The sequence below is a fragment of the Babylonia areolata genome, chromosome 3, assembly GCF_041734735.1.
Source record: "Babylonia areolata isolate BAREFJ2019XMU chromosome 3, ASM4173473v1, whole genome shotgun sequence".
NCBI classification, from domain to species: Eukaryota; Metazoa; Mollusca; class Gastropoda; order Neogastropoda; family Buccinidae; genus Babylonia; species Babylonia areolata.
The window spans coordinates 19,214,340-19,228,221 of NC_134878.1; the positions used below are offsets into that span (position 1 = coordinate 19,214,340).

Sequence of the window (13,882 nt, forward strand, 5' to 3'; positions counted from 1 at the left end):
CTCGACTGATTCCATGCATGACTGGACTTTATCTCGAATCTGTTTGTACCTATAATCTGACTACTGACGGTCATATGAAGATTGTTTCGGTGTGTTTCCCTCAACTCGAGTCTCAGTGTACCTATCTGACAACGGTCATATGAAGATTGTTTCGGTGTGTTTCCGTCAACTCGAGTCTTTATTTGTACAGTACCTATCAGACTACGCCGGTTCATATGAAGGTTGTTTCGGTCACGGTTGTTTCGTCAACAATGCGTCAATCACGCAAGCGGACTTTCCATAAAACTGATGCAATGTACCACATCTGCTTTAAAGACACTTTGAAACTGGGGAAGGCAGATGGGAAGTCAGTGGATGCAGATACCTGACCAGCAACTTGAACACACACACACACGCGCGTACGCGATAGGGAAACAAAAACAAACAAACTGGAAGTAGGAAAAAAAGAAAAAACAAGCGAGGCAAGGCCTTCAAGACTCACTTGTGATACACTTTTTAAAAAAATCCAAGCTTTTTATGTATTGAGTATAATGCATTTACTGTTATATTTATATTTTTTTGTATTCTCTAAACTTGGCACTTTGATCTGATATTCGACCCAACAAAAGATCTGTCATTATTATCATTTTTTGTTCAAACAGGAACTTCTTTTGCTAAGCATGGAAGTTTTGTTTATTGCAAACGTTTTGGCGCAGGCAGTAAAATAATGGAAATTACTCTGTTATTAATGCTAGGGGACTTAGTTTGCTTTAAACTGATCTTTCTCATCTTAAACATTACATTTTGAAATTATACTCAATACATAAAAAGCTTGGATTTTTTTTTAAATAGTGCATCACAAGTGAGTCTTGAAGGCCTTGCCTCTCTTGTTTCAAAATGTAATGTTTAAGATGAGAAAGATCGGTTTAAAGCAAATTAAGTCTCCTAGCATTAATTAGAGTAATTTCCCTTTTTTACTATCTGCACCAAAACGTTTGCAAAATAAATAAAACTTCCATGCTTAGCAAAAGAAGTTCCTGTTTGAACAAAAAATGATAATTATGGCTGCTCTTGTTGTTGGGTCGAATATCAGGTCAAAGTGCCAAGTTTAGAGAATACAAATAATATAAATATAACAGTAAATGCAGTTTGCATATAATTAGGCTTCATTTTTTATTTTTTTGTGCCCATCCCAGAGGTGCAATATTGTTTTAAACAAGATGACTAAAAAGAACTGAATTTTTCCTATTTTTATGCCTAATTTGGTGTCAACTGACAAAGTATTTGCAGAGAAAATGTCAATGTTAAAGTTTACCACACACACACACACACACACACACACACACACACACAGAGAGAGAGAGAGAGAGAGAGAGAGAGAGAGAGAGAGACAACCGAACACCGGGTTAAAACATAGACTCACTTTGTTTACACAAGTGAGTCAAAAAGGGGGGATGTCGCTCTCAGTGTAGCGACGCGCTCTCCCTCGGGGAGAACAGCCCGAACTTCACACAGAGAAATATGTTGTGACAAAAAAAGAAAAGAAAAAGAGTAATACAATACAATACAATACAATAAAATAAATACAATACAATAGAATACAGTACACATCGAGTGGACCAGAATGTCAGTTGCACAACACGCCGTTGGCAGTAAATCACTATCAGCTAAAAACAAAAAAAACAAAAGCAAAGAAATAACAACAACAAAATGTCGTGTAGCTGCAATCTAAAAAATTTTTTAAAATAAAATAATAAAATAGAGTGCTCTACATGAATATCATAATTTTTTGACACGGTAAGTGTCTCATCAAATAAACAATGGGGGGAAATGGGGGGAGGGGGAAGAACTCTGTTGGATTGTTTGTTGGAATCATGGCGGCGATTGAAGCTGATGACGTCCACAAACCTTGTACTGTTCTAATTAAAGACAAACAAATATCGTCTGGAAAATACTGGACAAGGTATGAAAGAAAACCGTGTCGACTAATCATGGTACATGTATCTGCAAGTCCGAAGTTTTTACTGTTTTCGTTTAGAACGAAAATAGAAATATTTCGTTCCGTTCCACAAACACTATTGTGTTATCAGCAACATTTAGGTTCGTCTGCAACGCTAACTGTCGGCAAAGCTCGCGAAGTGTTTGATCTGGACTCACTAAGTTTTAAGTTACTGGGTTAGTTTTGACTGTCACGTATTATAGGTGATTGTATCATATACTGGTACCTATATTGGTTGGTTGATTTGTGTTAAAAAATCAACTTTGAAAAGTTTTAGTTTTGATACACAGTGTTAACAGTGAATAACAGATAGGATAGTTTCAAAAATCTCAAGTCCAGATCTCAAGTCAGTCAGATTTGTTCATACTGTTTTGTCAACAATGGAAGCTGTCTCTGAACTGTCTACCAATAGACAAATGTTCACTATCCATGCAAGATAATTTTTATTTAGATAGTAAAAATGGGTTGTGTGGTTTTTAAATGTTAGATGTAAACAAGTATAAAACACTGTGTTTCCTTTGTGATTGATATCTTAATATTTCTTTCTTGTAGTTGGCGATAATGTGTGTTTTTGTACAGCACTGAACTATGCTTTAGACCAGACAAGACTGTCAGTTTAGTACAGCTCTGTTGAAAGTAATCACTGAGAAGAAGAATTATATATCTCATTATTGGTGTCAAACCATTCTGATAGGTTTTGTAAAACTAAAGTATCTCTACTGCTTTATATAATCAAATAGTGAGTCTAACATTAAAAGTATTATAACATTTAAAAGCACCAAACAGTTTACATTGTATATTTAGTATAATATTTGGTGTGCCGTAATTTTGTCTTTGTTTACTTATTGGATTAAGTATCCCATTAACCCTAGTGTATCCATGACATTGATTAGCATGCAGTCAGGATTGTGCCTTTATTGAAGGTCATTTGCAGTTCACTTTTCATACAGGTACAACTCCCACTTTTCAAGTGGGATGAGATGTATTTGATTTTGAAATGCTAAGTGGTTTGTTTTAAAAGATTGAAAATACAATGAAGATCACTAGGTTGTCCAAATACACTGTTCATTTTAAAAGTTCTTGTTGATTGTCACTTTCTTTTCACTTTCACAGTTTGATGTCATTCTTTTTCTTTTTTTTCGTTTTTCTTTTTTCTTTTCTTTTTCTTTTCTCCTTGATTGTTTATGTTGATTTTGATACATCTTCTAGTTCTACATCTTGTTATCATCATTATGGATACAGGGGCCGTATGAGAATGAGCATTTTGGATGGCTTTGATTTCTTGCAGCTTACTTTCTGAAGCAGTCAAGGTTTCAAAGATCTGTTTAGCACACTGTGCTACATGATTCTTGAGGTTTATGTCTGTTTTTTCTGACTCAATGCATACATGTTATAGTGCCTCAGCTATGGTCTGGTCATAAAGTATCCCATCCAGCTTAGTGTGTCCTGGACCTTTGGGGTTATTTCCTTTTAATTAAACAGAATGTCATCTGCTGCAATCTTAACCTTCATTTAGGGCATTCTGTTTGCAGTTATGAGGTATGTACTGGAGACAGAGTGAAGATGTATTGGATGATGCATGTGTATCTGCTTGTTAATGAAGTGGATTAGTAGAGGACTTGTTTAAGTTGTTATGAATGTAACCCTGCCTGGCTGTGACTGCACAGGTCAGAAAAGAACCAATGGGCAGCAGGGCTGTTGCTGGGGACGGCCATGCTGTATGCTGCCAGGACCATCATGCCCATGTGTGTCGTCACTGTGTCCCAGGAAATGAACTGGGACAAAACAGAAGCTGTAAGTAAAGGGTCTCATGGAGGCCTTACAAAAAAAGAAAAGACAAAATATTTTGTTTTCTGAAGAAATAAGATCTTTAAGAAGTATTCAAAAGTTTAGAGAAAAATAATTTTTTTAAAAACTAGATCAATGACAGTGAATAAGTAGGTTGTATCATTCTGCTCACAGTATTCAGACCTGCACTAAAGGCCTTCAGTATTTTACTCATGAATGAACTTCAGGATATTAACTTAGCCTGTGCCATAACTTTTTACACATAATTATATGGAACCCCAACATGTCTGACCCACTTGTCCACCTCTCACTTTCTGCAACCCCTTGTTTCCTACTTGACCAGCAACCAGTGACTAATGATACTGATAGATCTGCATTAGATAGTTTTGTTCACTGAATTTGTCGTACAGGGCACAGTGCTGTCTGCATTCTTCTGGGGCTACACCATGACACAGTTTTTGGGTGGTTACCTCAGTGATCGCATCGGAGGTGATGTGGTGTTACCCATTGCAGCCTGTCTCTGGTCTCTGATTACCTTTTGGACCCCACAGCTTGCCTACCTGTCTGTCGACAAACATACAGCGCTGTACATTGTTGTTCTATCCAGAGTCATGCTGGGAATATGTCAAGGTGCGTGCTTTTGTCTTGGTTATATACGAGGAGTGGGCTTGTGTTTTAGTGATGTATATCTGGTTTCGTGTGAATGTGTGTTTGGGGGTGATTCTTGTGACTGTTCAAGTAAGGATAGCATGATAAAACTGCTTCTTAGATTGTTGTCTTTGTGATTTTTCTCCTTGCTTATGAGGTTGTGGGCATTGTCTTTTTTTTAATTTCTAATTGCATAGCAGTGTATGCAAAGAATCTCTTTCCTTTATATAGGTCCAACATACGTTTCTGTAATTATAAAGTTTTATTACATAACAGAATATTTTAATTTGTGTAATAGTCTGCTTTAAAAAACAAAAACAAATGTGCTCGGTAACATGCAGTTTTGCTTCGAAAGTAATATTGTTAATGTAATGAATTTAAAACAAACATCGTAGGTAACATGCCAGCTTTGCTTAAAAAAGTAATATTGTAGGTACCAGCAGCCTTTTTTTGAAAAAAGAAATGTCTGTTGAAACAACTCTACAACAGTTTAGATTAAAACTGCAAGTGAAAACAAACACCCCACAGCAAAAATTATGATTCCATCTATATTAGAACCAAAGTTACAGCCAAGTGAAGTTCACTTCTTCTTCTTCTTCTGCGTTTGTAGGCTGCAACTCCTACGTTCACTGGTATGCACACAAGTGGGCTTTTATGTGTATGACTGTTTTTACCCCGCCATATAGGCAGCCATACTCCGCTTTCGGGGGTGTGCATGCTGGGAATGTTCTTGTTTCCATAACCCACCGAACACTGACATGGATTACAGGATCTTTAATGTGCGTATTTGATCTTCTGTTTGCATATACACACGAAGGGGGTTCAGGCACTAGCAGGTCTGCACATATGTTGACCTGGGAGATGGTAAAAATCTCCACCCTTTACCCACCAGGCGCCGTCACCGTGATTCGAACCCGGGACCCTCAGATTGAAAGTCCAACACTTTAACCACTCGGCTATTGCTCCCGTCAGTGAAGTTCACTGAAATTGAGCCTTTTTATACATCATTTTGAGATTTTGTACAAATCTCTGATTTTACAGGATCACTGCATGTTTACTAAGCAACACAGAAGGCTATAAACTAAGGAAAATGATATTTTATATATAGTAATTATGACTAATTTTTTTCCAGCTATACATGCTGATAGTTTTCTTGATAATGAGCTCAAAAATCCAAACTTTTCTCGAATTCTCCCACGGCAAAATGTCAAAATAGCAAAATGGGCACAGTTTCATCATTTTTAAAGCTATTTTGGTGAAATAAAGTGATCTCTGTTCAGCTGAGCAAGGTCTTTAAATTGAGATCAGGAATAATGCTATATGAAGAAAAAAATCTTTTACACCCATAACCCTCCACGACCCTCAGGGTCCCCCCCCCCCTCTTCCTGGCTCATCTGGGTGTTCCTTCTGTGTTACTCGCATACCTTGGACTGACATATTACATCATAGAGTATATCCATTGAATGTCAGATAAGCAAGTTCACTTCCCCTCCAAGCTTTGAGAACTGTATCTTTCAGGTCTTCATAATCATCTAGTATCTTCTGCAAAATGCTCCAGGGAATAGTTAAGCAAAATTCCTGGATTGTTTTCAAGAAATTGATAGAGAAGAATAGCAGTGAAGATCAATGGATGTGTTCATAAAGTGTGAGTTTATCAAACATTTTTATGAGCCAGTTACTTACTAATTAAAAAAAAAAAAAAAATCAAATGGCACTGCTCCAGACCTGATCATCTGATGAAAACAGAATGCAATTTTTTTGAGAGAGAGGGGAGGGGGATTCATGTGAGCACTGGCATGGGATATTTTAATTTTTTGTAAACAACTGAAGTGAAAGATAGTGCTCAATGATAATTGTGTTGTATTATTCATATAACTGATTTACATACACAAATGCACTTATGTAATATGTACAGCATGAAAACAGTACTATGTGTAAGATAAAGCAAAAGATCAAGTGAAACTGAAAGAGAAATAAACTTATGAAGGGGTGGGACGTGAAAGAGCAAATATATGAACAAAGATTGTGATATCGTTATAATTATGTTTTTTAATGGAAATGACTGTTTGTTTGATTTTGGTGTTGTTTTTTTAATTTTTTTTATCTTACACATTTACACATATACAAATTTGCTTACAGTCAGTGAGTCACACAAAATATTCAACATGCATGTGCTAAAGCCAAATAGATATGTTGGATGTGATCTGTAATAAACGATAAATTCAGTTTGTTTTGTATTGAACACACATGCATGCACACAACAATAGCATTTTCTCCCACTTTCTCCCCAATTTAGAAGTCACATCCAGCAAACATATTTTCCTGTGTATTTTCTTTTTATCAAGTTGTAGGCATGACGATGTTCTGGAAAATTTGCGATCAGTATTTTGCAAATAAAAACAAAACCACCACCCTAAAGTGTGTCTGCTGATTAATCTTTTATTTCGACAACCAAAAACGTACATACTTCATATTAGTTGCATTCTAAAAATAAGAGAAACAATCGTCACTCGAAGTCGAACAGATACGTAGCCTGATTTTTTTGCACTTCATAGGGTATTCCCAGTGATTGAGTACTTTTGTGAACTCATTTATGAAAATTCCTCTCTTGAATTTTTATCTTTGATATCATCAACAGCATAATGGTAAAATCGCTCGATCTCAAAGGTTTCCCTTGCTTATCGGGTTCTGGATCAAGATAGATGTTGAAGTTAAGTGCCCGTCTTAGATCATGGGTAGCTGCCGTTTGGCATCTGAATGATGCACAGCTGCTGCTCTTTTGTCTCTGAGCTTGTCAGCACCATTAATGTCACGCGGTAGTTTCATATACCATTCGAAAGGGAATTAAAAGAGCTTTCGTTTATTACCAGGCATTCGTTCAAAACTTATTACCAGTTTTGAGAAATATATGCGTTAAAAAAAAAGCAAATCTTTTTTCAAGCACTACATTCGCATAAATAAGTTTATTATGCTAAAACAATGACCGCTGAAAAGCGCAGGCTAAAACGAACGCAGTAGTGCAAAAAATAGCTTTGCAGGTCAAAAGAATCCAGGCAAATAAAGCGAAAGAAAGACAATCCACTGATGCAATCTAAGTCGAGGTGGTAAGCCACGGCATACGAAAAGCCCTTCGACTATCCATGATTTTTACTCGTTTACTCAACAAAGACAATACATAGAAGAAAAGAAAGGTCAGTATAGGAAAGAGGAGAAATTCAGCTTAATTCCTGTACAAAACATATCTTTATTTCATAAATGTCTCTCAAGTTACAGGCTTGGTGAAAATAGGCAAAATTGGCGTCTTTCAGTCTTAGCTTCAGTTTTGTGGTCGAGGCTGCTGGTACCTAGATATTGTAATGAGTTTTAGAATATATATTGTCTCAAAGAAAGTGGCTGAAATGATCCTGAAAAAAAGATAACTTTCTGTTATAAGTTATAGTTTCAATACGACACACATTTTTGACAGAAGTGCTTTTCTCAACCAGATCAGATAACTATGATTTTTAACTTTAAAAATTTTTTTATTTTATTTTTTTAATGAAAGTGATGACTGTTTCATTCATTAAAGTTGTGCTCCAAGCATTCATATGTTGAACTGATCATGCGCACACACATGAATGCACACACATGCACACACATGAATGCACACACATGCACACATATGCACAGGTATGCACATATACATACACAAACATGAATAAGAACCTGAGGTGCAATGAAATTCAAATTTGAGTCCAGATGTGTCTTGTTGATTGCATGAAATATTGCAAATGTTATTTCAAAGGCACTTTGTGCAATTTCAGTATACTGTACAGTAAATTATCATGAAAGACTTTTGTTTCTTTTTTCTGTGTGTCTACTGCTGAATTTATTTATTTACTTATGCTTGGATTGATTATGTATTGATCAGTATCTCACATTATAACATTTTAGATACATGTATATATGTGCAGGCAGTCTGATGATTTAGGGAACTGGTTGTGGTTTTAGTGTGCTTTGCTCATCTGCATGTGATGAAACTAGAGACTGTGTGAAAAACAAACAAAATGAACTTATTTCAATATTTGTTGTGGTGGTTCTTTCTAAGACACGAGGATGTGTCACTGTTTAGTACTATCTCTTTTGCATGATAAAAGATTTTGTTTTGTTGTTACATTTTAGAAATCAGGCATATTTTCATTCTATGAAGACAATTGTTTTGTTGTTACATTTTAGAAATCAGGCATATTTTCATTCTATGAAGACAATTCCAAAGTGTTTTTCTTTTCTTTTTTTCCTAAGAACAGTGTGCGTCTGTGATACTAGACTTCTCTCCATTTTCAAACAGAACAATTGATACATGTAGATGCACAGTAGCATTTGATTACTTATGATTCAGGAGCGGTAATGCCTGCTATCATGGGCATTATCAGCCAATACGTTATCCAAAGTGAGCGTTCGGCCTTTAGCAGCCTGATCATGTCAGGCCACTACTTGGGGTAAGTGCAGAGGTGGCGAAGTCCCTGTGGTCAACTTCTCTTGGTCCTGGCTGTGGGCAGGCACTGGTAGAGTTCTAATGGCTAGGACCCATAGAGTTTGTTTGAAAGGCTGAGCAGATGTACTCACTTTGCTTGCTTGTAACTTCTTTTCTATTTTTTTTTCTATTTTTTTTCTATATAGTTCATACCTCCTTCTGTGCCACATTTGCCATTCTCTGTTGTGTTTTTCCATTTCTGTGTGTGTGTGTGTGTGTGTGTGTGTGTGTGTGTGTGTCTCTATATTTGTCACATCTCTCCAGTGTGCCTTTCTTTGTTCTGTCTCTGTTTCTCTCTATCTCTGTCCTCTCTCTCTCAGTAGTCTTACTCCCTCTCTCCCTCTTTCTCTCTGTTTCTCTCACTTACCCCCTCTCTCTTTCACTGTTTTTCTCTCTCTGTGTGTCTCTCTTCCCCTCCTCATTGTTTCTCTGTGATTTTCTCTGTGCCTTCACCTTTCTCAGTCTCTGTCTCTCACTCTCTGTCTCTCTCCTCCCCACTGCCCTCTTTCCTGTTTCTCTGTGCTTTTGTCTCTTTTCTTGTTTCTGTCTCCACCCACCCATTGCCACACAAATGACATCCCCTCCCATCCTCTTGCCATGTTTTCTCACTAGTGTCATAGACCTTCAAATTTTACCTGATGACTTAGGGTGTCAAATAGTCACACAGTACATCATCAGTCAACAGCAGCACTAACAAGTAGAAGGACTAAAACTCTGACGATGCTAACTTTCCTTTACCTTTTATGAACGTACATTGCATACTGGTTTGTTGACTTCTGTCTGTGTTTGATTTTATGTGTCTATACCCTTCAGGCTTCAAAACTCCTGATGTGTTTTTCTTTGTTTAAAAAAAAAAAAAAGTATTATTTTTACAGTTACAAACACTTTTTTAAATGATAAAGGTTTCAGACTTTGCAATAGACAGAAGGCAGTGCACATGCACCCACAGACCCCCCGCGCACCTTACCTCCCCCTTCCCCCCATCACATTTACACCCACCCCCTCCACACAGGGTCTTCAGTCTTGGGTTTTAATGTTTGAAGTAAGATATGAATATAATTTGTATTTTTTTGTCAGGAGTGTCATTCTTTCCTGTGGTTCTCAAGAATACATTGGGTTATTTTCCTGCTTAGCATCGTGAGCTTGCACTGTATAAACAAACTTAGAGATCACGACAAATAGAAGTCTTTCTTGTTTCTTATAATTGTTTAGCAGCTGTTACATGCAACCAAAACACCCAGGGAATATGAATGTTGGAAGCGTTGTTGGTTTGTTTTTGTTTTTTTTTGGACAGCTTCACCATCTGTTGCATGAGAAAGCCTATAAATTTTATATGCATTAAAAGATGAAAAGAAAGAACAAAGCTGTCTGTCCATAGGTAAATCTGCTGACTTATGTTTGCATGCCGGTTGCGGGGCTGTGGTTAGATAGGGCATATTGTGACAGGTGATGCTTACAGTTTTATGGCCCTGACATGAAATGTTCACACAACAGGTTATGTGTAGGCAGCATATGTACTTTACACCCAGTGTTCCCTGCTGGATTTTTGTTTCTGTAACAGGGGGTAGCTTTACTCCTGCATTAAGAGAGTCACAGGGGGTCAGTGTCCAACTGAATGTTAAAGAGAATAAATTCAGGGGAAGTATTCTCACACACACACACACACACACACACACACACACACATATATATATATATATATATATATATATATATATATATATACACTACATAGGATAGGAGAAGAATAGAAAAGAAATTGAATATTCACAAAAAAGAAAGAAGCACTACCCATAGTAGATACTGGCATGCTTGATAGGAAATTTGCAAAACAAAAGAAAATGTGAGACAAAGTGATATTTCAACAGATGTCAAGTATGTTGTTTATTTCTTCTTAGCATTAAGACTAAATGTTTTTTTTTTTTTTTTACCTGTGAAAAGTGTTAACTCCAATCTAGGAAAGCTTTTATTTGATTAAAAAAAAAAAAATCCAAAATGTTACATACATATTGTCATTATGGAGTCAACATACCTGCATGTACATTGTGTGCCAAGGATGAGAAAACATTAACAGTACATTTACTGACATTAATTTTTTTAAATTTTATACAATCACTACTTTTATTTATTCTTTTGAGTTTCTCAGTGTGTACAGTTTTGAACCACATGGGGGTGTTTTACTATTCAAGCAGTGCACGGTTGGGGGTGGTTGCACAGTATACAGCAAAGCTTTTGCATCAGAATATCTGAAGTGATTACTACTAATGTAATGCTTTGAACGAGCCTTTATAATATCTATACTTCACTCGTTGGATTTGAGCGCAGGGTGAGTATTCAGAGAAAAGTTTCATTTCTTTATGCTAGAAATAGCAGCATATGATTGCCACTCAGTTTCTTTCATGTGTGTGTGTCTGCATGTGTGTGTGTGTGTTCGGGGGAGGGAGGGGAATGTGTTTGCTTATTCAGTTATTGTTGAGTATGCTTATATCTTAACATCTTTTTAATATATGTATTTGTAAGCATAAATTATATATAAACATTTTTATTAAAATGTTACAACCTGTACAAAGTCCATAAAGGAGGGGGGGAAAAGCCTGCAAGAGGGACATTTGATTGTAAGGGGGCGCAGTCATGGAAACTGTTGGGAAAATGAGAAGATCAAGATGGAAGAAATGCAGTTTGACCCAGGCGTACTCAGACAGCTCCTGCCAGATCTTTACCTGCGCCAGCAGCTCAAGTTTGGAAAAAAGCTGTCCTCCTTTCTTGACTTAAGACTTTGTCCGGCAGCTCATGTTTTTCGTAAAACCTTCCTTGCAAACTTGCAGTTAGTCCAGCAGATTGTTAATTTATCATTTCGGCTAGAATTGGACTTAACCCAGCAGCTCAAGTCCCGGAAAATGATCCATCCATTAGACCCAGGTGTCTCTGTTCCAGCAGCTCACAAGTTCAGGATAGGAAAGTCATTCTTCAACCTGGATTAGGTCAGTTCCATCAGCTTTCAGGTAAGGAAAATAACTCCTCCCCCCTCCCCACACCCCCACCCCAAGAGCCCCCAGTTTTGTGAGGAGTTATTCCAGTGCATCCCTCCAGCTAGACCCAGACTTACTCCACCAACTCACATTTTTAAGGCAGTTTCCATCAATGATCCTGCAGCCATCTTCATTCTCCATTTGCAGTACTGTCACAAACAGTGCCCTGGGAACTGGGTTTCAGAACATAACTAAGTAAATGGCAGAGAAGGGCAGCTGCTCAGTGCTTTTACTGATTCTTTTCCTCTTCAGGTTTTCACTACCCGGGTATGACCAGTATCATATCGCGCAAAGTTCATGAGCAGGAGCGCTCGCTGACCTATAGTGTTGTTGCTGCAGGCTCTCACTGTGGGTAAGGTGCTACCGTTTCTGTTGCCCTAAAGCATCGTGTTTGGTGTTGTGAGCAGTAGTTATGGTTAGAATTGCATGTTGGAACAGGCTGCGTGGTATGTATGTGCCGGCTATAGTGTTTACTACAGTGATTTAGTGTTGTAGAAATCCCAAATGACAGTCCAAAACATACAAGTACATTTAATGTTTTATCCTCCAGTCTACATGCAGCAAACTCCCAACAGTCAGAAGAGAAGTATCAGCAACACGGGTAACTTTTTATAAGAAGAAATCACATTGTGTCAAGTATTGCAGGAAATATTTCTACAGGTAGATGTCGAAATCTTGTGGTGGGATGTAGATGGTCATAAACCATTGACTGGTGGAAAGAAAGCATGAATTAGAGAGTTCTGTTTAGTCACAGTTTTAAGGATATTCTTCCCTTGCCTCTGTATCCTTCTCTCTCTTTGTCACATTCTCATTCATATGAACAAAATGTTGCGGTCAGATAATTTACATGATGAATGTATCCGTATGTTAATAAGTGGTTCACCAGGGACAGCAGTAACTTTGCGCTTGTCACAGTTTTGATTAAGATCAGACATCTTCACCTTTCTGCTGTACCATTATTGTAAAACCTCCAGTTGGATGGATGGTGGTGCATGTCTGACCCCATTCATGAAATGTAAAATCAACCTATATCCATTAAACTTTTTAGCTCCAAGTTCTATCTCTGCTCCCTTGTTGTGTTTAACTTTAAGTCATGTTCATGTTATGATACTTTAACTATCATTTATTCTTGTTACTCCTTAACAAAAAAAACAAAAAAAAGATTATGTGTGTGTGTGTGTTAACAGTTCTAACCTACACTTTGAACTAGAATAGCATTACATTAAGACACTTGATTAAGTTGATTTATATATAGAGGTTAATCCCATTTGAGAATGCTATATTTATATAATATATACATAATGCTGACAACACATCAAAATTAGTCAATATCTTCAGTTCAGTGAGAGAAGTGCTCCTATTGGAAAGCTTATTATAATATGTATACATGCAAACACATGTTTATAGTAATATGTTTTCCAAACAGGAACACTTTTTTCTATTTAAGACATTGATTAATTTTCACATGTTAAATTAATCAATATCTTCAGTTTAAAGAAGTACTCCTGTTTGGAAATCATATTACATAAATTTACATGTATACACATATTTATAGTAATAAGCTTTCCACACAGGAGCACTTCTTTGCATTGGAGACACTAATTTTTATGTTTCTTGGATAATGAGATCCCTACACAATTGTGTGTTGTCATGTGTGTGTGTTTGTGTGTGTGTGTTTGTGTGTGTGTGTGTGTGTGTGTGTGTGTGTGTGTGAAACAGCTGTTGTAGCGAAGTGTTCGTCAGCCAGGGATGATAAAGAGAGATTGATCCACTTGCTGACATTTCTGTTAGACTGGTGGGAGAGTGGTGTGTGAGGACAGAGGGAAAGAAGCTGTCCTTGGTTACACTTGATTCAGCCAACAATCCATAGTTCACATATATTGCTTTTGATTTGAAACATATGTATAAATGAAATAACATTTCTGA

General features: G+C 37.0%; 1 protein-coding gene across 1 annotated transcript in view; it reads left to right on the forward strand.

Moving 5' to 3' along the window:
* Positions 1–1,846: 1,846 nt before the first annotated feature.
* Positions 1,847–13,882, forward strand: part of LOC143279821 (voltage-gated purine nucleotide uniporter SLC17A9-like) — a 31,320-nt gene continuing 19,284 nt past the window's right edge. Inside the window, 4 exon segments of the mRNA XM_076584020.1 lie at positions 1,847–1,942; positions 3,646–3,772; positions 4,177–4,396; positions 12,209–12,308. Of these exon segments, the coding sequence (XP_076440135.1) occupies positions 1,854–1,942; positions 3,646–3,772; positions 4,177–4,396; positions 12,209–12,308 (536 nt within the window). The 5' untranslated portion in view covers positions 1,847–1,853.